The following is a 24269-nucleotide window of genomic DNA, read 5'->3' on the forward strand; positions in this document are numbered from 1 at the left end:
ATCTATCTATCTCATATCTAATATGTATCTATCTATCTATCTATCTATATATCTATCTATCTCATATCTATCTATCTATCTCATATCTAATACCTATCTATCATCTATCTATCTCATATCTAATATGTATCTATCTATCTATCTCATATCTAATATGTATCTATCATCTATCTAATATCTATCTAATATCTATTTATCTAATAGCTATTTTCAATGATAATGAACTCCACCCAAAATGAATATGGTGTAGATTTATTATTGATGGTAGTCCAATAACTATATGGCTGTGGTTATAGCTGGACCCCAGTGCCTGATATCCCTTGCTTATGTCCCCCTCAGCAGAGTCATATACAAGTCATAGCTGAGGGTCCTCATTATATATTTCAATTAGGAAGTTATATGTCTGGTCACCCATTACAGTGAACAGACATACGGAGATAGTTGGGGGTGACCCTATTGGCCTGACCCCCCCGCCCTATAACCCATCTGCCATTGAACTATTTGAAGGCATTGAGAGAGAAAGTTTCTAAGCATCACTCCCTTTAAGAAGTCCTTTTTTGTATGTCCTAGGGGATGAGGTAAGATCCAATTTTACATTGTGATATCACCTAATCAATTCTGTACAAATGCTGACTGCATCACTGGAGCGATCAAAATCTAATGTTCTGTAATATATCTAATATATTTAACTACTCCAGAACAAACCCCTTCAGCTTCCAAATGAGCCTCACTTCTCCTCTGTAGCATCCATTAAATTTCCTCTTAGCGGGGCCCGGGATTGAGGAAACAACCTGATTACACAACCCCGAGCCTTTGTCATGCTCTATAAACTTCATTCATTAACATCCACTCTTTAAAAAACTCCCCGAATGCTCCTTAAATGCTCAGATGTTGATGTGGCGGCCATTGTTTCCTTAGTTATTTACCTACAAGTGTCTGCGGCTTTGTCTTGCGGGGAGCTTTGTATTTTCATGTTAATCGAATTATATGGCCGAGCACAATATAGCTCTCATTTACATCAGAAAAATGGCCTCTTAAAAGCTCCGCTAATGTAAACAGGGTCTTCTCCTACTCAATGGGGGGGTCAAGGATCCTCAATGCCATGGCCATGCTGGGAGATGTGGTAGGACCCCCAGTGAGAGGAGCTGGTGTGGAATGAGGGTCTCAGGTAATGCAAATCCATCATCTGTCTTCCTATTTAGCATAGGAATCTGTCAGCTCCCCCGTCACATCCAATCCCAGGTCCCTGTAGGTGACGTGTCCTGCATCATAGGCACATCGACCCTAATAAAAAATGTGTGGCCTGAACGCAGAGAAATCATAAATTTAGCAATGCAAATCAGAATTTTGGTACTGGGTGCACCCGCCCTTGCCCAGATTGACCGCGCTGTACTCCGTGTGTCCACAAAAATTGCAATTGCTTTGTGTCGTTATTGTATCTTCTAATTTTTTTGAGTTATTTTCATGTTCGTATGGCATGTTTTGATTTTATTTTTACGACTTCAGACAAATACAGATGGTTTGCAAAAATTTGAAGGCAAAAAAAACTGGTTCCTCAGCGTCATCTGAGAAAATAAAACAGAACGTGTGCGAATGTTATCCGTATTTTTTTTTTTTTTTGCAGACCCTTTGGAAAAAGGTTTGTCAAAGGCTGGGGCATCGTGTGCCAGGACCTGATGTTAACACCTGAGCTTTCACTGGTACATCTTGGTATATTCGGCAGACGGCTGCGCCTTGCCTTATGTAGAATTGCGCTATGGGTAGTTCACTGGTCGTGGGGCAGAACCGACCTATTCCAGCCCATCGCTCCTGTACACAAAGTGATATAAGAGGGGAATAGTCGTGATTCTTGGCCATGCCCCCATTGACTTCTATTTACCAAAATTTCTCAAGAAGACACCCTTATAATAATGGATACTTCACCTACAGGACTATATGTGACCAGGAAGCAGTACTGGACTATAATATAGGTGGTTTGGGGGGTAGCCGGAGGTTTAAGCCTTCTAGGGACCCATGACCACCCAAACTACCCACCAAATGTTATAGTGAGAAGGACCGTCACCCAAAAAAATCCTCATACATCTGTTCCTGCTCTCAATACACATGTACGCAAGAGCCATTTCAGGACCTTTGAAGGTCTTCAAAAGGTCCTGAAACTGTAGATTGAAAGTAGACAAAAGGGATGGATCCTCCATTCCTCAAGAAACTTAATTCTAGTACCAGATGTAGGAAGTGATTCCAGATTCCATAATACAACCCAGGGTCTTAATCTGCCCCTGCCAAAGGGGTTGTTGTCTTGGTCAACACCAAGGATGAGACAAGGGAAGATCTTTAGATCAGCATCTTACTAAGGGGCAGGTTGGTAGGTGGGCCTGGTGGCATAGAGAGTATCCCTAGAGGTTATAGTATGAATGGGGCTAAATGGGGTTGGGGGAGAAAGCAGTTGCTAGACGCCCCCTGTAGAGTTGGATTTCCCAGGGGTAGCTTAAAGCCGACTTTCTGATGTGTATCTCTCCAACATCTGGTGTCATCGGAGATACGGGAGGACCCCCATAAACCTAAGATTGTTGGACAGTCCCCAGTGACATGTATTGTGCAACATATTGGAAAATTGCAATGTCACGCTACTACGACACCACGCCTAATGGGGTCATGTTACGACCTCCAAGATGTGACCACCGTGACCCAGCAGAGTCCAGCCCTGAAGGATTTCTGTGCAACTTCATGATCACTAGTTGCAACATTTCAAGCAAAGCTTTCAATCTCGCAGGGTCATTTCTCATCTGCATTTTGGTTTCCATTTTGCAGTTTCCGCCCCCAAAAAACAAATGTAAGTCAAAAAGATGTTTGGACAGATACATTAATAGCAAAGTATTTTTTTTAATGGATACTTTTAACGGATGCGTTTAAAAAAATGGATACCTTGCTTTCCGTTAGTGTCAGTTAGTGTCCGTTTTTCATTACTTTATAGCCATCCGGTTTTTTTTTTATTCCATCTATCCACTCAAATAATTGAAGGTCTAAGGGAAGATGTAACAGATACTAATGGACACCACTGCAAGTCTATTGAAATAAATGGGAAAAAAAACGGATCCGTTATTTCTGCTTTTAAACAGAAGCTGCAAAATGGAAATCTGAAAGCAGAGGGGAATTGCCCCATATTACGTAGACATAATTTGCTAGTAGCTCTTACCTGTAGTTAAATAGGCAGTTATAGGTGTATAAGTAGACATCAGTGGACCCGGCGTTTGCGGTCAGGTTTGGGTTTGACCACATGACCCGGACATATTGCCGGATTGGCAGCCGTTTGCTGCCCCTAGCTACTAGCCATGGCACCCTCGCGAAAATGTTGGGTCCGCTCATTGCTAGTTATACGTTTCTGCTTCCATACAGCAGCACCAAACTGTAATTCACGGAGCTCCCATGGGAGTGCGGAAACTTTAGATTTAGGGTGATGGCACACGTGGCTTTTTGAATGCGTTTTTGGGCCGTTTATGAGCAGTCCGTCAAAAAACGCATGTGTTTTTGAAAAACGCATGTATTTTTTGAAAACGCATGCGTTTTTGACCAGTTGCAATTAAGATAATTGGTCAAACCTGTCAAAAACGCATGCGTGTGCCATCACCCTTAGAGGAACCAGCACCAGATGATGCCATGTGCTGTGGTCCTAGAAATTGGCAGGGCATGCTGAAACTTATAGTGACATTCCTATATTAAGACATAGAACTACTATTTAGCATGGAAACAGACATGCAGTTTAAAAAAAAAAAATTTATTTATGCCAATGTAACCATGAAGTTATAATGGTATCCGAATTTTAGTCCTAGTGTCATTCTATTTGTGTCAGATTTTTACATGTGATTTTCATACCTCTGAACTACTTCCTTGAAACGCATGCGTGAAAACTGACCGCACTAGGATGCTGTCCTAATGCCATCTGTAGCCATTCACGTTGGTGGACGAGTTTCAAGCCTGAAACGGATCGCGCTGCCTTTGTGCTTTGGTTGTGTTTTCATTGCGTTTTAAAACGCATTACAACAGCTGAGGAGATGTGATTTGCCTAGTTACATTACTGTCAATGTTTGCGTATACAATGCATTTTGTAAACGCAAATGTTAACAGTAATTTAATTAGGTAAATCACATCTCTTCAACTGTTGTACTGCGTTTAAAAATGCTACGTAAACGCAAACAAGACGCAAGGTGTGAACGCGCCCCGTGGGTGCATTCACAAGTGGCGCTAACGCATGCGTTTTGTGTGCGAACGCAGCCTTAAATTATTGCTACAGATGGACCCACACATAACTATACTAGCTCAAATAACATAAAAAACCATGAAAAATTCTGTACTTTTTACTATAGGGTAAAGAAATCTATATCCATAGATTGATGCAAGTTATTCTGGGACTTTTAGATCTTAGCAAGTCACTAAAGGGTTACACAAATTATAACGCAATGAGAGAGGGACGTGGGAAGCCCTGTAGTGGCTGGACACTATGCAGGTCTATATGGAGGGTTTATAGGGTTAACACTTGTGGGAATGGAGTGGTCTGAGGCAGGGAGTGCTGGAACTTGTAGTACTTGTACAGGGTGAGTGGCTAAGCCTGGCAGCTATGGGGTTAAGCTGCAGGCAGGATGATGTGGAGGTTGAGTAGTGGAGATGTGTGTGTAGGTGAGCATGCTGTGTGTAATGCTCTGTGCTGGAGGGGAGGAGGAGGAGGAGGAGGAGGATCACTGTGCAGGGCATTGCTTTATTTAGGACTCTTGGATGCTGTGTGTGAGGAGGACCAGAGGACTACATACACTACTAGAGCATCAGACCTGCCTGCAGATCTCCACACCCTCCACAGGCTGCAGCAACAGAACCTGAGCCATACAAGAGCCGACTGTCCACAGCTCTGCTACTCTATCCACAGCTCTGCTACTCTGTGCACAACTCTGCTCCCTCTTTAGATGGGAATATCCAGGATCCCAATGATTGTACCCCATCAATAACCAGCATCCCCCCCCATTGAAGAAACCCTGGATCTCCAAACTTTCCGCATGTCCCCAGCCGCTCACCTGGTAACAATCTGATGTGATTCGCTCCTCATCCAGATCTTCACATCCAGACCAAGTACAAGGTGAGCTGAGACTTCATGTACATGTTATCAGGTGGATCTGTATCTGCTTATCCTGGATCCCTTTTAATGACTCCTTTCCCCCAATTTTGGGAGACGTAAAAAAAAATCTTTGTCACCGGTGTGAATCCAATCTGAAAAACTTTTCCTTTTATTCCCTGCAGGTTGCAGCAGAGATGGAAGTTTGGCTGAGTGTTTGGACCCTGTTCACACTTGCGAGCGTTTGATGCGTTTCCCCTGAGGACTGATAACGTTGTATTTATTACTATTCTTTTTGCGCTGAACACCTGCACAAATGCAATTCAGACTCTTTTCATTTGCTCTCATCATCCTGAACTGTGTGGATTACAGCCACTGCCAAACCAACCGCTGGAAGAGGAGCAAGAGAGGTCAGTGCTGGGGGGATCCGACTGCGGTTCTTGGCTGTGTGATTGCCGTACACATGTAGCAGTGCTGAATGTGTCAGTGCATTGTGATACATAACTGCTAGGCTGAGCTGCTGTGCGATGCAAAACCTGGGAGATGTAGCAGAGCCGGGCTGTTAAATTCCACACATCTGGCATAGTGTTACGCTGTATCAGGCTGTAAGTGCAATTCCCTGCGGGGACAATAGGTGGAGTAATGCTATATAGTAACATGTATAGAGGAGCTGCACTTATATCGCTACTACTTCATGATATGTACAGGTATATGTAGCAGAGCTGAACTCTGATCACCCTAATATTCCATGTAAAATTATTGCCGCGGTACAGGTTTTATAACTACCACCCTTAGGTAGGTGATGTAGAGTCAATTCAGCTTTACTCCAAATTAGAGATGAGCGGATCCAAAGTGTAGGTTCAGGCGCGTTTCCTCCAAACCCGGAGATTGAGCTGCCGGACTATCGTAGTCGTGACATTAATGTGCTGGATTGGTAGCACTTCAGCGTCGTGATGAATACACCAAACCCGAACTTACACTTTGGGTCCACTCATATCTTCCAGTATCTTTGCCAAACAGATAGAAGGCTATTTATTAATTCTGGTGCATGAACAGTGCTGTATTTCTCAGTGGGATGTAAGTTTGTGGTAGTGCAAGGGATCAATGAATTGGCGCACGGACTAAAAGGTTTACAACCCCCTAGACCGGCTTTTAGCTGCTCTTTTTGCGCCACAAATTGCGCCAAAAAACAAGTGGGGAGGGGGTGAAGGGAGGTTGAATAGAAGCGCCAGAAAACTGTTTGGATTCACAAGCGGTGCCAAAATTTTGCGCTCAAATATAGAACAAGTCAAGGGTGTTGGAAAACACCAATATTGTGGTGCTGACACTTAAATAAATTGAGGCGCAGAAAGGGGGACAAAAAAGCCACCAGTTTTCCATCTGAAAGGCCACAATAAATGACCCCGTAGTGCTGTGATGCTGTGGTCTAAACAAATCTGTGATCATGTCCTGCTCCCCGCTGTTGTGTTTCCAAATGTGATTAATACTCCGCGTGTGAACGCAGCCTTAAATGTCCTTAACCTCTTTTGGTGATAACCTAAGCTGTGAGTTTAGATCTGAGATCTCGCCTGCAGTCCCATGTAAAAGCGCACGTGGTACAAGTTACGACAAGTTTGACTTTGCTACATCTCCCTCTACAACTTGCCTCACAAAAAATTACGCGTTTTCCAACCATACAAAAAGAAAGGTCAGTTTTTTATGTCTGAATTTTTGGTTCTGAAGATAACACCCGTAAGACCTGTACGTGGTTTTTGTGGGATTGTTTTATTTTGAGTTGACGACGGGTGAAACTGTATCCCATGCATAGACCACAAACGGCTCTGCTGTTCTCTCATTCATGTATAACGATGGAAATCCTGGTGCCGATTAAGTACAGGTGGTTTTCTGTGCGAAATTTTTATATTGGAGGTGAACTTGTGGTGTAGAGTCTATAACGAGAGATGTGCGCTGAGGAGTTGGTGGCCGTATAAAATGTTGGGTTCATAGGGCTTTCTTTGGCATGACTATTGGGTTGGTTGTTGATGCTGAGAATGTGGGTGCCCTGTCCCCTGTCTCTGGAGGTGGTAGAATATTACAATGAGCCGGAGATCTGGAACTGGTTCTGTAGGTGCGGATGTCTCATAATTATCATAGTCTGTATAGAACTTGACCCCATGATCTTGACCACTTCTTCTCCGACTAAAACGGTGATCAAGTTTTTTTTGGATATGATGGGATTTCCCAAGCATGGATCCTTATCAATGGTAATTGAAAGGTTTGGACAAATGACCAACTTTGTTTCGGAACATTCTACAACATGCAAGTTTGTTCCATTTTTAATTGGTGTCCAAAGAGAATCAGAAATTGCTGTCATCGAGAGACTCTTTAAGCATTGTGTTATGTAAGTGTAGTTATATAGTTACTACACGAAACCAATGAAATCTTCTGGCTTATAGAAGATTGATGCACAATCACAACTGGATCCAAGGAATGTGTTGGAATCTCCTTCGTGGGGTTAAAAAAATTCCCCACAATTGTGTTCCCACTATATGGATCTACTACTATTTACATAGCGTTTTTCCCCTGCTAACCGTATACTTCCCAAAATTCTAAGAACTCCCTCCCGCCTGTTCTTAGAACAAGTGATGAAGCTCTTGGCTCTGGTCTATTAGTTTAGAGGAGAACATCTCGATCTGCAAAAACATCCAAAAACTGAAATTCATACGAGTAACTTGATGAACTAATGCACTGATGTGGTTAGTGGGTGGGTTCTCCTAGTGGTGGTCCTGATTTGTGTTACACCATAATCCAGGCTCTCTGTAGATTACGATCGTGCGTTTTCTCATAGTCACCTGCTAAAAGGGCAAAATCTACATTGATGCAAGTTTTTCTGTAGTTGAGTCACAATATAATAGTCATAAAAACTGTTTGTAAGGTTGGGGTGTTATCCAAAAATTGGGCAGCCAAGTGATGTATTTAACAGCTTGTATTGTGGATGTAATGCCTGGATCTCCAGAACCAGATATGGGTCGTGTACACTTGGCAGGTCTTCACCATTGAGAGGTGGCGGTAGTGTCTTGGCTCTAGGTGGCGTATTGAAATATCATAGTCTTGACAATGAAACGTCTGCCTGGGTGGTCAGTGTTCCTGTATTGGAGAAGCAGCGTGATCGCGTGGTGTTCCTGACAAGCTCTACATGAGCCAGTGCTGGGAATATTGTTCAAGGCAACGGGATCATTAATCTGAATGACCGAAGCCTGTGCTGCTCAGGGGAACAGGGCTGTGATGTTCTATATGAACCATGGATATCACCCGCCTGGAAACCTAGATGGCGATGGGGAACCTATTGCAGTTTTATGATGAGGGCAAAATATGTATTTATATGTAATGTAGTAAAATCTGTCACCATGAAAGAGCAGTCTGATCTGCAGGCAGCATGTTATAGAGCAGGAGGAGCTGAGCAGGTTGTACATAGTGTCCTATCTGCAGGAAGCATGTTATAGAGCAGGAGGAGGTGAGCAGATTGGACATAGTGTCCTATCTGCAGGCAGCATGTTATAGAGCAGGAGGAGCTGAGCAGATTGGACATAGTGTCCTATCTGCAGGCAGCTTGTTATAGGGCAGGAGGAGCTGAGATTAGTACCTGTGTGTATTGTAACATACTGATACATACTGAAATCTGTTGTTTCGAATCAGTTATTGTGCACCATTCCGTAAATCACTCACTCAAGTCATACCACCCACTGGACTCCTAAACCCAGCATCTGGGGATTGTACATTAGTATTTTATCTGCTCAGCTCCTCCTGTTGTATAACATTCAGCCTGCAGATGGAACACTATGTATAATTTGCTCAGCTCCTCCTGCTCTATAACATGCTGAATCATTGCTGTCGTGTATAATTATGGACAGCATTTATCTAGTCCAGTACAATATTTGGGATGCAAACTGATGTTCTTTTAGGATTCTTCAAAGGAAATCTACCAGCAAAATCCATCATGATAAACCAGGGACACTTACTCATAGATCCAGGCACCGGGACTGTGGTAATCTTCTTATATATGTTATCCATGGCCTCCTTCCTTCTAAAATCAACTTTTACAGTTATGTTAATGAGCCTTAGGGGCTACCCTAGCTCCTCTATGATCTGGCTTTACTGACTGTTACACTGTCTCACCCCCTCCCCCCTGCTCCCTCAGCACTTCCTGACTCTTTGGTGCTGAGGAAGCAGGGATGAGGGAATCCTAAAGAGCTAGAGTAACTCCATGGCTCATTAGCATAATTGTAAAAGTTGATTGTACAAGTAAAGAAGCCACTGATAACAAATATAAGAAGATTACCACAGTCATGGTGCCTGGATCGATGAGTAAGTGTCCCGGGATTATCAGGATGGATTGTGATGGATTGATTTCAGCACGGCTTTAGTAAATGTTTTGGGCACACTAGCTAAAAGCTTTATATATTTTATTTATCTTCTTTCTCTTTATCTTTGGGTGGAGCATAGATATCCTGTAGAAGTTCAAGGTCAAACCATAACTCTCCATTAAGCTTAGACAATTCTAGGTAACTTCTGGGATGGGGAGAAGGGGTATTGGGGACCCCCATAACCAGCAGTGACTTCATATACTATTCACATCTCTCCAAACCCTCTGCTGTTCGGAGTCTTCTACAGATTATAGGCCACCCATTCGGTAATTTTACCGATCATACAGACTCGATTACATCAATTTTTCATGAAAACTCCCCAGAACACTTATTTTCCTACATCTTATAATGTAGATATTGCTGTATCCTCCGTTCCCATATGTTCATTAAGGTCTCCAAAGGAGAACTTGTGACCCTGACTTCTAGTATAAGTCGACCTTACTCACATTTTAAGTGGCTCCCAACTGGTTTTGTTGATCACCTATGAACTTCTTAAGGCTTTCATCGGAAAATTTAAGGTCTACCTACTCTGACTTTTTTTTTTTTTTATTTAATAAACTTTAATGAGGCTGACCCCCAACCATTGCTAGCCTTGGCCTAATGCCATTTAGTCAACCAAATCCGAACAGTCCGAAACATGTGTCAACTATCAAATGTAATGAAATTCAATATCTCCAGGATGTGTGGAGTTAATATATCGGAGCTCCTCCTTCAAATTTCACAGCCAATAACCATAAACCCTTCTCCCAGAAGTCACCGGGGAGATACAAATTGAAGAATTTTTTTCGAACAAAGCCAGGTATGTGTCCTATACAGGTTCTTCCATACACAACAATAAAGCTTTTGTCTTGGGAATGGCCTGAGAGGTCTTGGCTTTATCTTTTTAGTCTCCGGACCTACAATAAGAATATATCATCTAGAGATGTCTTGGGTTTTGTTCTTCTCCGCTGATAGGATCGTATGGAGAAGTAACTGCACGTTCCTACTGCATGGGAATTCTTTGTTCTCTTCTCCCATTAAAGTCTTACAAGGAGCTTTTAAGTCTCTGTTTTGGCTCTACCCAGAGTCTTCGTGATATTTTTATTTTTTTAGGATAATGCATTAGGTCTACGGACGCAATGAAACAATGATTTACAATATTAATAAGGGAGCGGTGTAAGGTTCTCTGATGGCTTGTGGTATAATGCAGACTCTTTGGGGTTTGGCCACGATGTAAACTCATTAGGGGGATTTAGGATGTTTTTTTGTTTTTCTAGGAAGGACAAATGTTTTACATAATTTACTTTTTTATATAGTGTGAACCTGAGATGGTTAATACATTGAAGATGGGGGTTCAGATTTGGGGTTGTTCTCATCCCCCTTATTACATTGTTGGCAAATAAGGGCGGATTTAAAAAAACTTTTAGAGTCTTGGTTAAATAATGATTAATAGCGTCATCCATATTCCACAGCGTCCACCAATCATAGGGGACATACAAATATTATATTACATTAGAGTACAAACAGTCATATGGAACAATAGGAGTGAGGGCCCTGATCACAAGAGCTTACAGTCTGAGGATGAGTGGTGACACAAGAGCTTACAGGCTATGAGGGGGTGACACAAGAGCTTACAGTCTATGAGGATGAGGGGGTGACACAAGAGCTTACAGTCTATGAGGATGAGGGGGTGACACAAGAGCTTACAGTCTATGAGGATGAGGGGGTGACACAAGAGCTTACAGTCTATGAAGATGAGGGGGAGACGCAAGAGCTTACAGTCTATGAGGATGGGGGTGACACAAGAGCTTACAGTCTATGAGGATGAGGGGGTGACACAAGGGCTTACAGTCTGAGATATAAAGCTTGGAAATTTCCATGTGTGGTCCTACCAGTGACCTGTTGGTTGGGTAGACTTCTACAATGGGTGTCGTTCTTGGACCTTACCTCCCGGATCAACAGATAGACCTTGATGTAGGAGAGGCTGCACCAGAACTGTACTCCTGAGACTAAACAGCTCCTAGTTCAGGACAAACTCGCATGATGTTACTTCACTTAACCAGCATGTGAGGGAGGTGCGGGGGGGCGTGCATAATTGGCAGCCCGGAGTACAGGACACCTCGCCCCGCGCTCCGGGCTGCTAATTATAATTATATTAGCAACGGACAGTGCCGGGAAGAAGATAAAGAGGAGTGGGGGTGAGTATTAATAGGTCATTTAAAATGTTTTTAGGTGGTTAGTTTCCTTTTTAAGTGATATATATTTATGTTCAGGCCTATACAACAAAACCCCTGTCATCAGGTCTCTGCCACTAGTCCTGTCACCTCTACCTGTTGGAGCAGCTCACAAGGATCACATCCCAGCCTTTATCTAGTCAATTCATACATTAATCATTGTAAAATCATCTTTTCTTTATTATGTAAATGAGACTGTCACATGGTCAGAGGCAGTGATGTCATCCTTGTTCCCCCTCCCCTCTCCTCCCCCTTCTCATGTCTGTGTGTAATGTATAGTAAAGCATTGCTGGTGTGTGTGCTGCATCTGCTGACATGCTGCATCCTCCTAATACACAGAGACATGTTCTGCTATAACATGGCTGCCTGTAGCTGTTGTCTCTCTCCTATACACACACAGGCTGCAGGGAGTGTGGCCGCCAGCAAGCACATGGAGCAGCCATCACATCATTATACAGGCTGTCAGTCAAGCACTGGGGATGTGGCTGTGCCTCCCAATCATGAATAAGCCAGACAGCTTGAATATGCTAATGACTCATTGGACATTTCAGAGGTCATTTGCATACAGCTTTAGGACCTCATTGCTTAAGTTTACAGGCATGTAGAGGGACAATGAAGGGATAGAGGCAATGCTCTCTAATGGAAGTTTATGAAAATATATTTAGTTTAGGGGGGTTATTTTGCATGACGGGTTCTGTTTAAAAATGACCCCTGGAAAAAAAAAATGGTCACAAACCAATAAAATTTGGGACTGTTATCAAGGAAGATACCAGAACAGATTATATGTAGTGTCCTATATGCAGGCAGCATGTTATAGAGCAGGAGGAGTGGAGAAGATTCTTTGGAGTGGTTACTTATAGAGCAGGAGGAGCTGAGCAGATTATACATAGCATTGTCTATACAGGCAGCATGTTATAGAGCTGGAGGAGCTGAACAGATTATACATAGTGTCCTATATGCAGACAGCATGTTATAGGGCAGGAGGAGTGGATCAGATACTTTGGAGCAGTTACTTATAGAGCAGGAGGAGCTGAGCAGATTATACATAGCATTGTCTATACAGGCAGCATGTTATAGAGCAGGAGGAGCTGAGCAGATACTTTGGAGTCCAGTGGGTGGTTCACTGCAGTGTTTTACACATATCTTTGTTTACACCCCTCAGTCAATCATTAACAGCTCAATTTTTTTTCCTGTTTAATGTCCTAAATTTACTTGTACGACAATGTAATCGTCACTGGAAAATGCATGTCTTGTGTTAGAATTAATTGTGGTTGTGTCCTCAAATCTTTGCTCTTGACATCTTGGCTCAGAATATCCGGCCACAGGGCGCATCACTTCTTCCAAAGAACATCGGACATAAATATACAAACTCACAGAATAGTTTAAACAACCAAAATCACAAATGTAGGGTAAAAAAATGGAACCTATAAATGTAAAACTAATGTGGTGTTTCAAGTTCATGATAAAGTTTATTGTAGACATTTACTTAATGTAAATGGTTAATAAATTTGGCAAACTTTGTAGTTTTGGGCTGTATTCACACTATATGACTTTTATTATACAGGCAGTCCCTGGGTTACAGACAAGATGGGGTGAATAGGTTTGTTCTTAAGTTGAATGTGTATGTAAGTTGAAACTGTATATTTTATAATTGTAGATCCAGACAAAAATTTTTTTGCCCCAGTGACCATCGGAGTTTCAACATTTTTTTTTTTTTTTTTGCTGTAATGGGACCAAGGATTATCAATAAAGCTTCATTACAGACACCTTACAGCTGATCATTGTAGCCTGGGACTATAGTAAAGCATCCAGAGAGCTTCACTAGAGGTCACAGGGGGCAGATGGTCCGTCTTTAACTAGGGGTTGTCTGTAAGTTGGGTGTCCTTAAGTAGGGGACCGCCTGTATACTAGAAAATACTTGCACTTCCTATGACGCAGCTTTGCGGGGGCAGGGAGTTCTTCTTCTTACGGATACTTTGCCCATTCTTGCCGCCTTGCAGGTGGGTGGAGACTAATAGAATCATTCTGGGAAATATGCAAATCAGTTTTTCAGGGTGGGACAAGGTAGCAAAATGGGTAATTTTCTTTCCTTGTCCCATTATGGAAAACTTTTGTGTAACTATTTCCCAATGGACAAGTGGAAGTGCAGCATTCCCAGGTGTAGAGACTATATCTGAAGCTTTACTCCCATGTGGCTACTCCATAAGTGCTGACGTTATCCGCGGATGCCCATTATTTACAACACCCAGTTATAAATATTTTCTTCCCTTTCCAGAAGTTTTTTTTTTTTTACAGTAAAATCGGAATTATTTCCAGGAAAAATCCATGAAAGAGCTGGCCGATCCTCTTTATCATAGCCATGGGTGACATGATGACCTTTTCATACTGTTCCCACCAAATTCCATTGCACCCTATTGATTAATAATGCCATCTGTATTCTGTTAGGATTGTATTTTTGACAAAAATATCCCTACCTTAATGGCAATCTATCATCATGATAAACCAGGGACACTTACTCATAGATCCAGGCACCAGGACTGTGGTAATCTTCTTATACTTGTTATCCATGGCCTCCTTCCTTCTACAATAAGCTTTTATAATTATGCAAATGAGCTAGAAAGGCTCCTGGAGGTGTTACCAGGTCCCCTGTGTGCAGCAGCAGCACAGGTTGTTACACTGTGCAGGAAACGTCCTCTGCTCTAGTGGGATTACAGCAGAGCAGAAAGTGGGTGGGGATCTAAGAGCAATGGGAAGGGTGAGACAATGTAACAGCCTGCAAAGCTACAGTTGGAGGGGCTCTGGTAACGCCCACAGAAGCCTTTTTATTAGCACAATTTTAAAAGTTGATTTTGGGATCACAGCATGTTACACGGCTCAGGAGTACTGTAATCTCAGTGAGAGGGGGAAAGTGCTACTGCACAGTGTTACCGCCTGTGAACAGCACCAGATCCCTCCTGGCTCATTAGCATAATTTTAAAAGTTGATTTTTAGAAGGAAGGAGGTAATGTATAACCAACTTAAGAAGCTTACCACAGTCACAGTGCCTGGAGCTATAAGCCCGGATTATCATGATGGATTTTTATGGTAAATTTTTTGAAGGACATCTACCACTAGGATGAAGGATTGTATGCCAATGAGCCAGATGATGGTAGATGCCATTTAATAGAGGGGCATAAAAGGAACTTTTTTTTTAATATAGGTCGTAGTAGATAAAGTGGTCAAAAAACAATATCATAAAGGTTTTTTTCTGGGCTTGAAGCCCAAACAAATGTGGCCAACCAGTCCGGAGTGTTGTAATATGATGTTTACCGATGGAGTGAAATGAGCTGTGGGACGGTCCTGTTCTGTGACTGGTATTAGATGAAAGTTCACTCCACATCTGGATGGCAACTTTTTTAGATTTTTTTTTTTGCGGCCGTACGTTCAATATGTCTTTCAACCAGCATCTAATTGTCTGACTGTTATTGCTAACAAGATCATTACATACCTTGGCTTTTAAACTTTTTTTTTTTCTATTTATGTTTTTTTTTTTCGGGCGCGCCATAAACTTTGCACTACTTACACGTACCGACCTCTCGTAAAATACCCCAGCAAAACGGTTTCAACGTTTTAAGGTCTTGTAAATTTTTTGGAGTAACTAAAACATTAGATTATAAAGTGGCTTTTATTTTTGAAGTTGTTCCAACAGATGTTTTGTAGAATTCGTAACGTTTTTTTTTTTTTTTTTTCTCCCCGGCTTGAATTTGATTGCGAATTGCTTAAAAGTGACCTGACAATCTGTGCCAACAAAGGGTATACTGTGTCTTTAATTAAATGTGGAACTACTTAAAGTGCTGGCTAGACTGTGAGGGTGATAGATGCTTTACTGCCCAGCTTAAAGTATTTGTATTGTGAGTGAGAGAAATGAATAGAGATCTAACCCAACTTGTGTGAATTGTCCCGTTTACAATAACCTAAGCTGGTTTTAATTGATCTCCTACCACACTGAACAAGTGGATTAACCACAGGAGCATGAGTTGAATCTGCTCAATGGTGGACATTTGATTACTTACGAAAAGCCCCCTCAATATTTATGGTAAGCACATTCACCGGTGGGTATACACTGTCAACATTTCTCTTCTCACTTTTGTCTAAATCCCCCCCCCCCATTTGGCTTCCCCCTTCTTTTCTATGAGTTATTTGGAACTTTTTTCTCTAAAGGATTTCGGGGGGAACAAAAGTATTCATTTCATGTGGAGAGACCCAACGGAAGACAATTCAATTTGTAGGGATTGTAGCCAGTGGCAATCAATAAAATGTTGAGCCCTTCTAAAAAAAAAAAAAAATTCCAATGTGTAGCGTAGATTTGCAAAGTTTGATGACTATTTGTCTTTTTCCCGGATGTCCCGGTCTTAATCACACAATGTAATGATTGCCATGTTGCATCGAATGTCCTTGAGTTTAGTTGTGTTGGATTTCAAGTTTTTAAGACTTAATGTTGCATGACTAAAGACCACGTCTAAAGACTTTGTTCTCATCGGGAGTAGGTGATCCAACATCAACAAGGTTGTCAAGGATCAGGAACACCACTACCATATCTCCAGCACTACTGCTTTTGGCATGGCCTTATCCCATATACCATCCACCTTTATTAAGGCACTTGCTAAACTAAAGCCCCCGTCCAAAGACTTTGTTCTCATCAGGAGTAGGTTCTTCAACATCAACAAGGTTGTCAAATATCAGGAATGCAACCTCCATATCTCCTATTGGTATGGTCTTCTCCATACCATCCACCTAGTATGAAGGCATATTCTAAACTAAAGCCCCCTCTCCAAAGACTTTGATCTCATCGGGAGTAGGTTCTGCAACAACAACAAGGTTGTCAAGTATCAGGAATGCAACCTCCATATCTCCTCTTGGTATGGTCTTCTCCCATATACCATCCACCTAGTATGAAGGCATTTGCTAAACTAAAGACCCTGTCCAAAGACTTTTTTTTCTCATCGGGAGTAGGTTATCCAACATCAACAAGGTGATCCAGGATCAGGAACACCACTACCATATCTCCAGCACTACTGCTTATGGCATGGTCTTCTCCCATATACCATCCACCTAGTATTAAGTTCACTGACTTGAATGTTAATCTTAAACTTTTTTTGTCTTTATTATAAAATATTGACTGCAACCATTGTTTTCGCTTTGAGGAGCCTTTTTCAAGGTTGTCTTGGACCCTGCTTGATGTCCAGGATTAGCAAAAGCCTCAATTCTGAGATGGCAAACCACACACAACCTGAGGACAAATTGGACCACATTTGTGGGGGAAAAAAATCCTCATATTTTGCACAGATTTACCTCTTTCGATGCTTTCAAACTTGCATTAATCAAAATTTGTCAAATTGTCAAGTAGTGGAACAGATTAGGAATTTGTTTTTTTTCTTCTAAAAAATTGGAGCAGACCCAATCAGATTTCTGCGTCGCAAACAAGACAACCATATGAATGCAGCCTGTTTGATAACATTACATTGGTTTTCTATGTTGTTCTATAATTGACGTTTAAAGCCAAAAATGTAAATCTAATTGGAGTTGAAAGCCCTGGAATTGGAGAGTTTAAGGATTTCTTCTTTGGCTTGCAGAACATGTTTGACCCAAGTTCTTGAGACTGTAGCTCCGTATTCTGATTCCAAAGTCTTGAAGGCTGTCATCTTTGCTTTAAAAAATTAGCTTCGGTCTGTAATCAAAAATTTTGCCAAGATTTTTGGCAACTGCCACAGCACGGTTGCATCACCTTTAATTGAAAACCATTGAAGTTTTGTAATCTGGATCCCATGAAGTCCTAGTCTGAAAGCTAGATGCACATTTTTTGACGGATTAAAGCGCACGTCCATTACGGTAAAGTCAATAGTGGGGCACTTATTATTTTTGGCACTAGGCAGTGGTCTTTTTGCGCCTTTTTTTTTTTTTTTTTTAAGCTGTGTTTTGCACTGTGATATTAAATTGTGGTGCATGGGCTTAAAGCATTTTGAGCACTGTAAGATGAACAAATGAACGGCAGAAATGTGAAGCCACATTCGCGAAGGGGTTTAGGAGTTGCTAGACTTGCTTTTTGTTGGTCTAATTTTGCACCAAAAGTAAAAGAAGTTAAATTGTGACACATGGGGCATCAAGAAAAAAAAAAGTGGCCACGAAAAACTGGTGCAAACTGAATAATCTCCCCCCCCCCCCCCCAAGGGTCTGTGAATAAAAATTGCACTTTCCACGACGGCACCAACAGAGAGGTCCGCCCCACACGAACAGGAAACTACAGCCCATAAAAGTGGACTCCTCGTCAAGGCTCCAAGGTGCTATTGTGATGAGGGGAAATGGGCATCCAGAGATGCTGCGGCCTCTATTGGAGCATGCTGGTATGCTGATGTTTTTAAGTGGATTGCACTCCTCTATCAACACCCACCCCGACCTTCCCCCTTCCCCTTCCTTACACCACCCAGACTTAGGCTTGTAAACCATCTATGATCTAGAAATCTCTGGGACAATAATGTATCTCCTTATACCTCTGATTTTGATAACTTGGAGTCTCTTCAAATAGTTTTCTGTGGAATTCGTAAAAATAAAAAAGGGGCAGTAAATGGTTGTTTATCTTTTTTAGAGGTTGGGGGGACTTTGACAACTTTTTACCAAGAAAGCATGTCCTGCTGCTAGAGATGCAAGGAGTCTTGGGGTGCTACCCAGTAAGGCCCTATTCACAATACCGTCCGGGCAACCTATATCCGGCCGCATATATGTACCCCATAGATGGCTACGTCGCCCAGACTCGGTACGGTGAGCACAATGAGTGTTCACCTTTCTGAGCCATGGCCATAAAAAAGATAGGGCCTGCTCTATCTTCGGCAGTGAGAACGGTCGTACAGAATTTTTTGGATAGTGGGGTCACCACTCCTCCTCTCCAGCGCGCCGCTGTATGCCCATGTGAATGTAGCTTAAGACAGTTTAATTCAATCTAAATAATAAATGGGCAGATAGATGATCAATATTGGATTGGCGGGAGTTTGCGGTACATCCCCCACCGATCAGCTGACAGGTGCAGTTTCTTTACAGGTCTGTGATGTCATGTCTATTTGTCACTATTTGCAGCTCCGACCCACTTAAGGAAATGGGCTAGACTGCAGTATCAAGCACCACTACTATATAAGAAACCACAGAATTTGGACAAGCCCTGTTGCCTCTTCATTTGCAGCTAATCAATCTGGTGTATGACCTATTACTGATGTGATTTTTGGTGACCTATCCTGAGGATCGGTTAAACAAACCCTGGAACACCCCTTTCATTTTTATTATGTCAAAAACAACTCCGCTACGGAAAATTGTCTTCACACTTTCACCTTATTTTGACTCTTTGTGGTTTGTGCTATATGGGAGACTTGTGCCCAGGAATACCACATCTACTTTCACAGAAGATGCGGTTCTTGGACTCGGCACAAAATGCTAGGTGCAAACCAATCATTTTAGAATTCAAATTTTCTTACCAAAATTAGATTTGGATATCTTTAAACCATTTTGTTTATAATTGACACCTTCAGTTACGGAGCTGATATAGATCTATTTCAGGTCAATGCTCCCCGGTGGCAGCGTCCGTAGTGGATGAGCTTGGTCTTGAATCCGTCTTCGAGAATTAGAACCTAGAGGGGACCCAACCTGAAATTTGTTCAGGGAGAGGTAGAAGCCATTCCTAGAATCCTGCCGCTTGCTCTCCAACATCTGCTAATGTTTAAATAATCACTGTGGGGCATCGGCCGCAAAAAAATGTCTCTGGCGTTCTCGGCTCTATTACATGATCTCAGATGCGGTATAATAGAATTTTCTTAATGAAATAAAAAAACTTGGCTCGGGTCCTGTCTTTAACTCACTAGAAATCAATTGCATCCAGGCCGAAATGGAAATCAGATCGATCATTTCACTTCATTTAATGTTTTACTTTAAAACCAATTTAACAAGATGCCTAAATGGCTTTCAGATCCCGCGTTAATGCCCTCTGTATACAGAGCGGGACTGTGTAATAAACAGGCCAATCACAGACTCTTTTATTAAGTTGTGTAACGAGGGGCGGCCCAATTAGCTGGAGTAAAACCCTGAAATTATGCGATTATGGAAAGGCCTCCAAAGTTTTCTATGGAAGCAAAACCTAGAAGGAAGCCCAGAGTTATGTTTTTAGCCCTGGGTTTTTTTGATCTGGTGGATGGAACCAGCTCCAATGCTCTACTTGTTCATTTTCCGGTTTGGATAGGCTGTAGGCTAGGATCTTGATATAAACTGGTTGTACCCTTATAGGCCCTAATGTCTTGTCCACAGGCCAGGTGATGAGTGTCTGCTGGATTTTTGTCCACTGGCACCTCTCAGGATGGTAAAGAAGGTATCTAAAGATTAATTTTGGGCATAAAGCCCCCAAGATAACGGAGGAGACCTAGAAGCTATTTGCAGACTACATTGGAGATTCTGTCAAGAGTGGAGGAAAATCAAAGGACCTGTGACTGCTACATTTCATGATGTAGGTCTCTTGTTATACTAACTTCATAAATATGTTCTGGTCTAGCTGCCTCCTGCAGATAGTGTGGTCTGTCCACCACAACTTGTATGTAAAGGCTTGACTTTTTCTTCTTTCCGATATTCCGGAATTCTGCCGATGCAATACCCCCCCCATGATGGTGCCTCAACAATTATAGGAAGCAGTTGAATTCTGGGCGGTCCTCCTGTCATGGTACCCATAGGAGTTTGGGTGCCCTGCATCTATACCATGCATACCATCTGCTATGTAGGTTCCCATACCAATCCCTGAATCATGATATAGAAAGGATATACTAAATTTAGTTGATTTTTGGTATGATTTGAGGTTTGGTCTGAGAAGTCCCACAAGCGTGCAAAAAAAAGCTTCTCAGACCAACTTGCTTCTGGGCAATGGGTCTTGGAGATCTGCCAATTTTTTTTTTCCTTTTATCAGCCAATCACAGAACGGCAACAGATACATAATCCTCCTCTGTCTGTATTGACCTATTACAGAACATCAGATTTTTCCACAGCTTAGAGAAGCTGACAGTTAAATTAACCCACCCAAAATAAATACTTCATCAAAAACTATGATTAAAAAGCATTGCCCTTATTTCTAAATGGTTCCTTTCCATGGCTCCAATGTAAAAAACAAACAGTTTTTATACTTGTATGCAACTTAACTGATGTGAGTCCTATCACACTAAGGGAGTCCTGCATATTAAATTTTATGTGCATTGCCCCACCTCCTTGTTCCTGAGGTCTCACTGCTAGGACATACTGCTGTATGGAACATTGAGAGAGCTCATAATTGACCATTTTCATGTTATGTGACCAGGGTGATGTCATCCAAGGTCCTTTACCCAGTAACATTTGAAACCTCTACCCCATGTATGTATCTGATCAGATGAAATTACAGCAGCCTCCATTGAGGATGGGGAGGAGTAGAAGACCGATCTGATACACACACATGGGGTAGACATTGCACATCTTACTGGACCACATTTAATAAAGCCCCTGCACCGGTTTTCTGAAAAAAAAAACTTTATGCACTCAGTCGGAGCACAGATTCATGATGATCGTGCTCCAGAGATCCTAAATCTGGTCCCCCCTGCACACTACACACTCCACAAAGTTCAATTTGCACTGTTATTGATAAATGTGGCCCAGTGGCCAAAAGACCTTAGATGACATCACCCTGGTCACATGGCATTAAGTGATAAATGCTGAGAGGAGCCTTAGGACAAGGGGAGAAGTAGATTGGAGGGGTTGGCCAAGCAAGACACGCCCCTTCTGATGCCAGGTAATGTAAGGGAAACAACTTTTAGCTAAAAGAAGGTTGTCCGTTATTTAATAGGGCTCTATGGGAACCTGTCACTAGCTGTAGTTGTGAAAGATGTGGTGACAGGTTCTCTTTATTGAAAAATGTGCAGCTGTGCTGTGATTGGTTGTTATGGGCTACAAAGATTTTAATGTTTCATGAATCCACCCCTTATATGTTCACTATTGAGAAACCTTTATTAGAACCTCTAGACCTCCTTTAACTCTTGGTAAATTCTTTTTTTTTTTTTTTTTTTTTTTTATTATAGCAGAACAATAAAAAAAATTATAAAAAAAATAAAATAAAATCTAGGTGAAGTAAAATTTTTACAAGCTGTTTACAATGGACGTCAGCCCTGATAGAAGAACATATAATGTTGTGTTGGCTTCAGTGTTTCCAACCGTGCATTGGAAGCCTGGCTGGATGAGCTGCCCGGCTCGCCTCCTCGCAGGGCTGTGTATTTGCTTGGGCCCCTCTGGACTGATTTACTGCGCAGTGACTGCTACGGTTTGCAAGTCGGAATGTTTACTTGCTCTCAGAAGCCGCAGCAGAGGATCTTTCCGGAGATGTATAGTTCAAGTAGCTGTAAACTAAGCCCCGCTATAACTATGTATCGTCATACCCACATCAATTTGTATGGATTTTTTTTTCTTTTCTGCATAGATTTACATTGCATGTCTTCCTTCATGTTAAAGTGTTTCTGAAAGACCCATTTGGCTTCAGGACCTTTGCTCCTCTCCATATTAACCATACAATCTATATCCAAGACGTCTTAATGGCATTTCGAAAGTTGGCCCCCTGGTTTAGGTGGTAGGTTTATTTTTAGGAGGCATGGAAAATAAGAAAAACATTCATAGTTTGTACGTCTTTCAGATACCTCGCGACCACTGGAGGTGTTTTTTTTTACTTAAGGTCGTGGGGTTTTCAGTAGTTTAAGGATCTTTGAAATAAGATTTTACTGTAGCAGATGTGGGGGGGATTGTCGATTTGTCAACTTGGGTTTAGAGTTCCCCAGATGGTTGAGGCCCATTAAAGTACGGAAACTTGGAAAAACAACAGTATTGGCTTGAAATAAGGGCAAATTAGGTAGTCGCCCGGGGTCCAAGGATTCTAGGGGACTCCTTGGCCACCTTAACCAACCAACAAGTTCCCTGTACTGTAGATACAATACAAATCCTTTCGTGTACAGGAGCCCTTTGAGGACCTTTTGGTCGGACCTCAAACTACAGCCCTGAACTTCTGCCCCCCCCCCCCCCCCATATGATTTTGACTAAGCTTGGCTCTGAAACCTTCTGTACATGGTGGGATCTAGCTGGCTCTCCCCAACCAAGGGGGCGATTCCATTGTCAAAATTATTCTGCTCAGGTAGCCAGGGAGAGGCCGAGCAGACAGCTGGATCTCTAGGCAGTAAGTATTAAAGTACTAAAAAAAATTTGATTCATGGGGAGCCCGCAATTTTTATGTATGGGCCCATGGTAGCCTTAATCTATCCTGGACCAGATAATTTTCAACTTTTTTATAATTCTCTTCCATAGTTTTTTTTAACCTGACATCACCCAAATTTTCACCAACAAGTTGGGTGGCATTTAGGTCAGTTACACCAAGACATTGATCTGCCATGAAATGTACATAGTTTCCCAACCATTTAGGTTATATTAGAATGACCTAAAAATGGTTTGACGCCCCCCCCCCCCCTGCATGGATGGAGAAACAAGGTATATGCTAACTTGCCACTCCATTGATTACAGGAACGGACCCCATTCTTATCATAAATGGGGGATCCCTGCAGTAAGACCCACATCTATCTGCATATCCTAGCATATAAACTTGTGACTTGCTAGAAACTTTTTTCTTAAATATTTCGGACCCATTTAAAGAGGTTTTTGTATAGAATTGCCGTTGTCCCAAAAACGTTTGCCTCCACTGTCAATGGACTGCATGGGGAAGACTCACAATACCAAAAACAGCCATGGAATGACTAGGTGCAATTTTTGGATAAAAATCGTATCTCCATTCTGGAACACTCTACCTTGTCTGAATATGTAGAATATTTTAAAGGGATTCTAGCTTTCTTTAGTCAGCTTAAGGATGTATATCCTTCCTTCCTGCTACTGTCGGACAGGGAGGTCGGTGCCCTGCGATGGACGTGGTAATACATTGTGAATGGCCTGAGACTTCTAAGCCTTCCACTGTGGAGAGTAGATGACAGCTGGACAAACATTGTTGTTGCGAGTTAATACAGAAAGCCAAAGTGTCCCCACGTGTAATTAATCTTGATTTATTGTTGTATGGCTGGATTTTTCCCACAAACAAGATCCCTACAACCAATTACAGTCGGGTACTACTGCTGTGACAGATAAAGCATGGCTTTTATTTGCTTCCAGATGTACGCCACAAGATTTTATTAGAAATGTGTGTTTCCAGCCAGGAACCAGAGCATGTTTGGAAATCCATGTGTTCTTGTCTAATGACATCATGAAAATGTGACTTCCAATGTCCGTGTGGGTATTCGGAGAGTAGCAAACATTATGTTTTCATCATGTCATCTGTTATTGTAGCTAAGCACTGACCCATTGGCTCTAGTAAATGCATATGAAACCCTCCCTATACCTCCTACATCAATTCCCTCAGTAGACGGAGCTTCAGATTTTCATTGCCTTAATGCTAAATAAGTTGCTTCGTATGATTGCTGCCATAAACCTCATCAATGAAGTGTTTAT

At 42.0% G+C, this 24269-nt stretch overlaps 1 protein-coding gene across 1 annotated transcript in view; it reads left to right on the top strand.

Moving 5' to 3' along the window:
• Positions 1 to 422: 422 nt before the first annotated feature.
• The window catches only part of RSPO2 (R-spondin 2), an 86251-nt gene continuing 62404 nt past the window's right edge, over positions 423 to 24269 (top strand). Inside the window, exons 1-4 of the mRNA XM_072151328.1 lie at positions 423 to 578; positions 1625 to 1700; positions 4953 to 5122; positions 5284 to 5508. Of these exons, the coding sequence (XP_072007429.1) occupies positions 5415 to 5508 (94 nt within the window). The 5' untranslated portion in view covers positions 423 to 578; positions 1625 to 1700; positions 4953 to 5122; positions 5284 to 5414. The remainder of the gene's footprint in view (positions 579 to 1624; positions 1701 to 4952; positions 5123 to 5283; positions 5509 to 24269) is intronic.

The sequence above is a fragment of the Engystomops pustulosus genome, chromosome 5 (genome assembly GCF_040894005.1).
Source record: "Engystomops pustulosus chromosome 5, aEngPut4.maternal, whole genome shotgun sequence".
Classification (NCBI taxonomy): domain Eukaryota; kingdom Metazoa; phylum Chordata; class Amphibia; order Anura; family Leptodactylidae; genus Engystomops; species Engystomops pustulosus.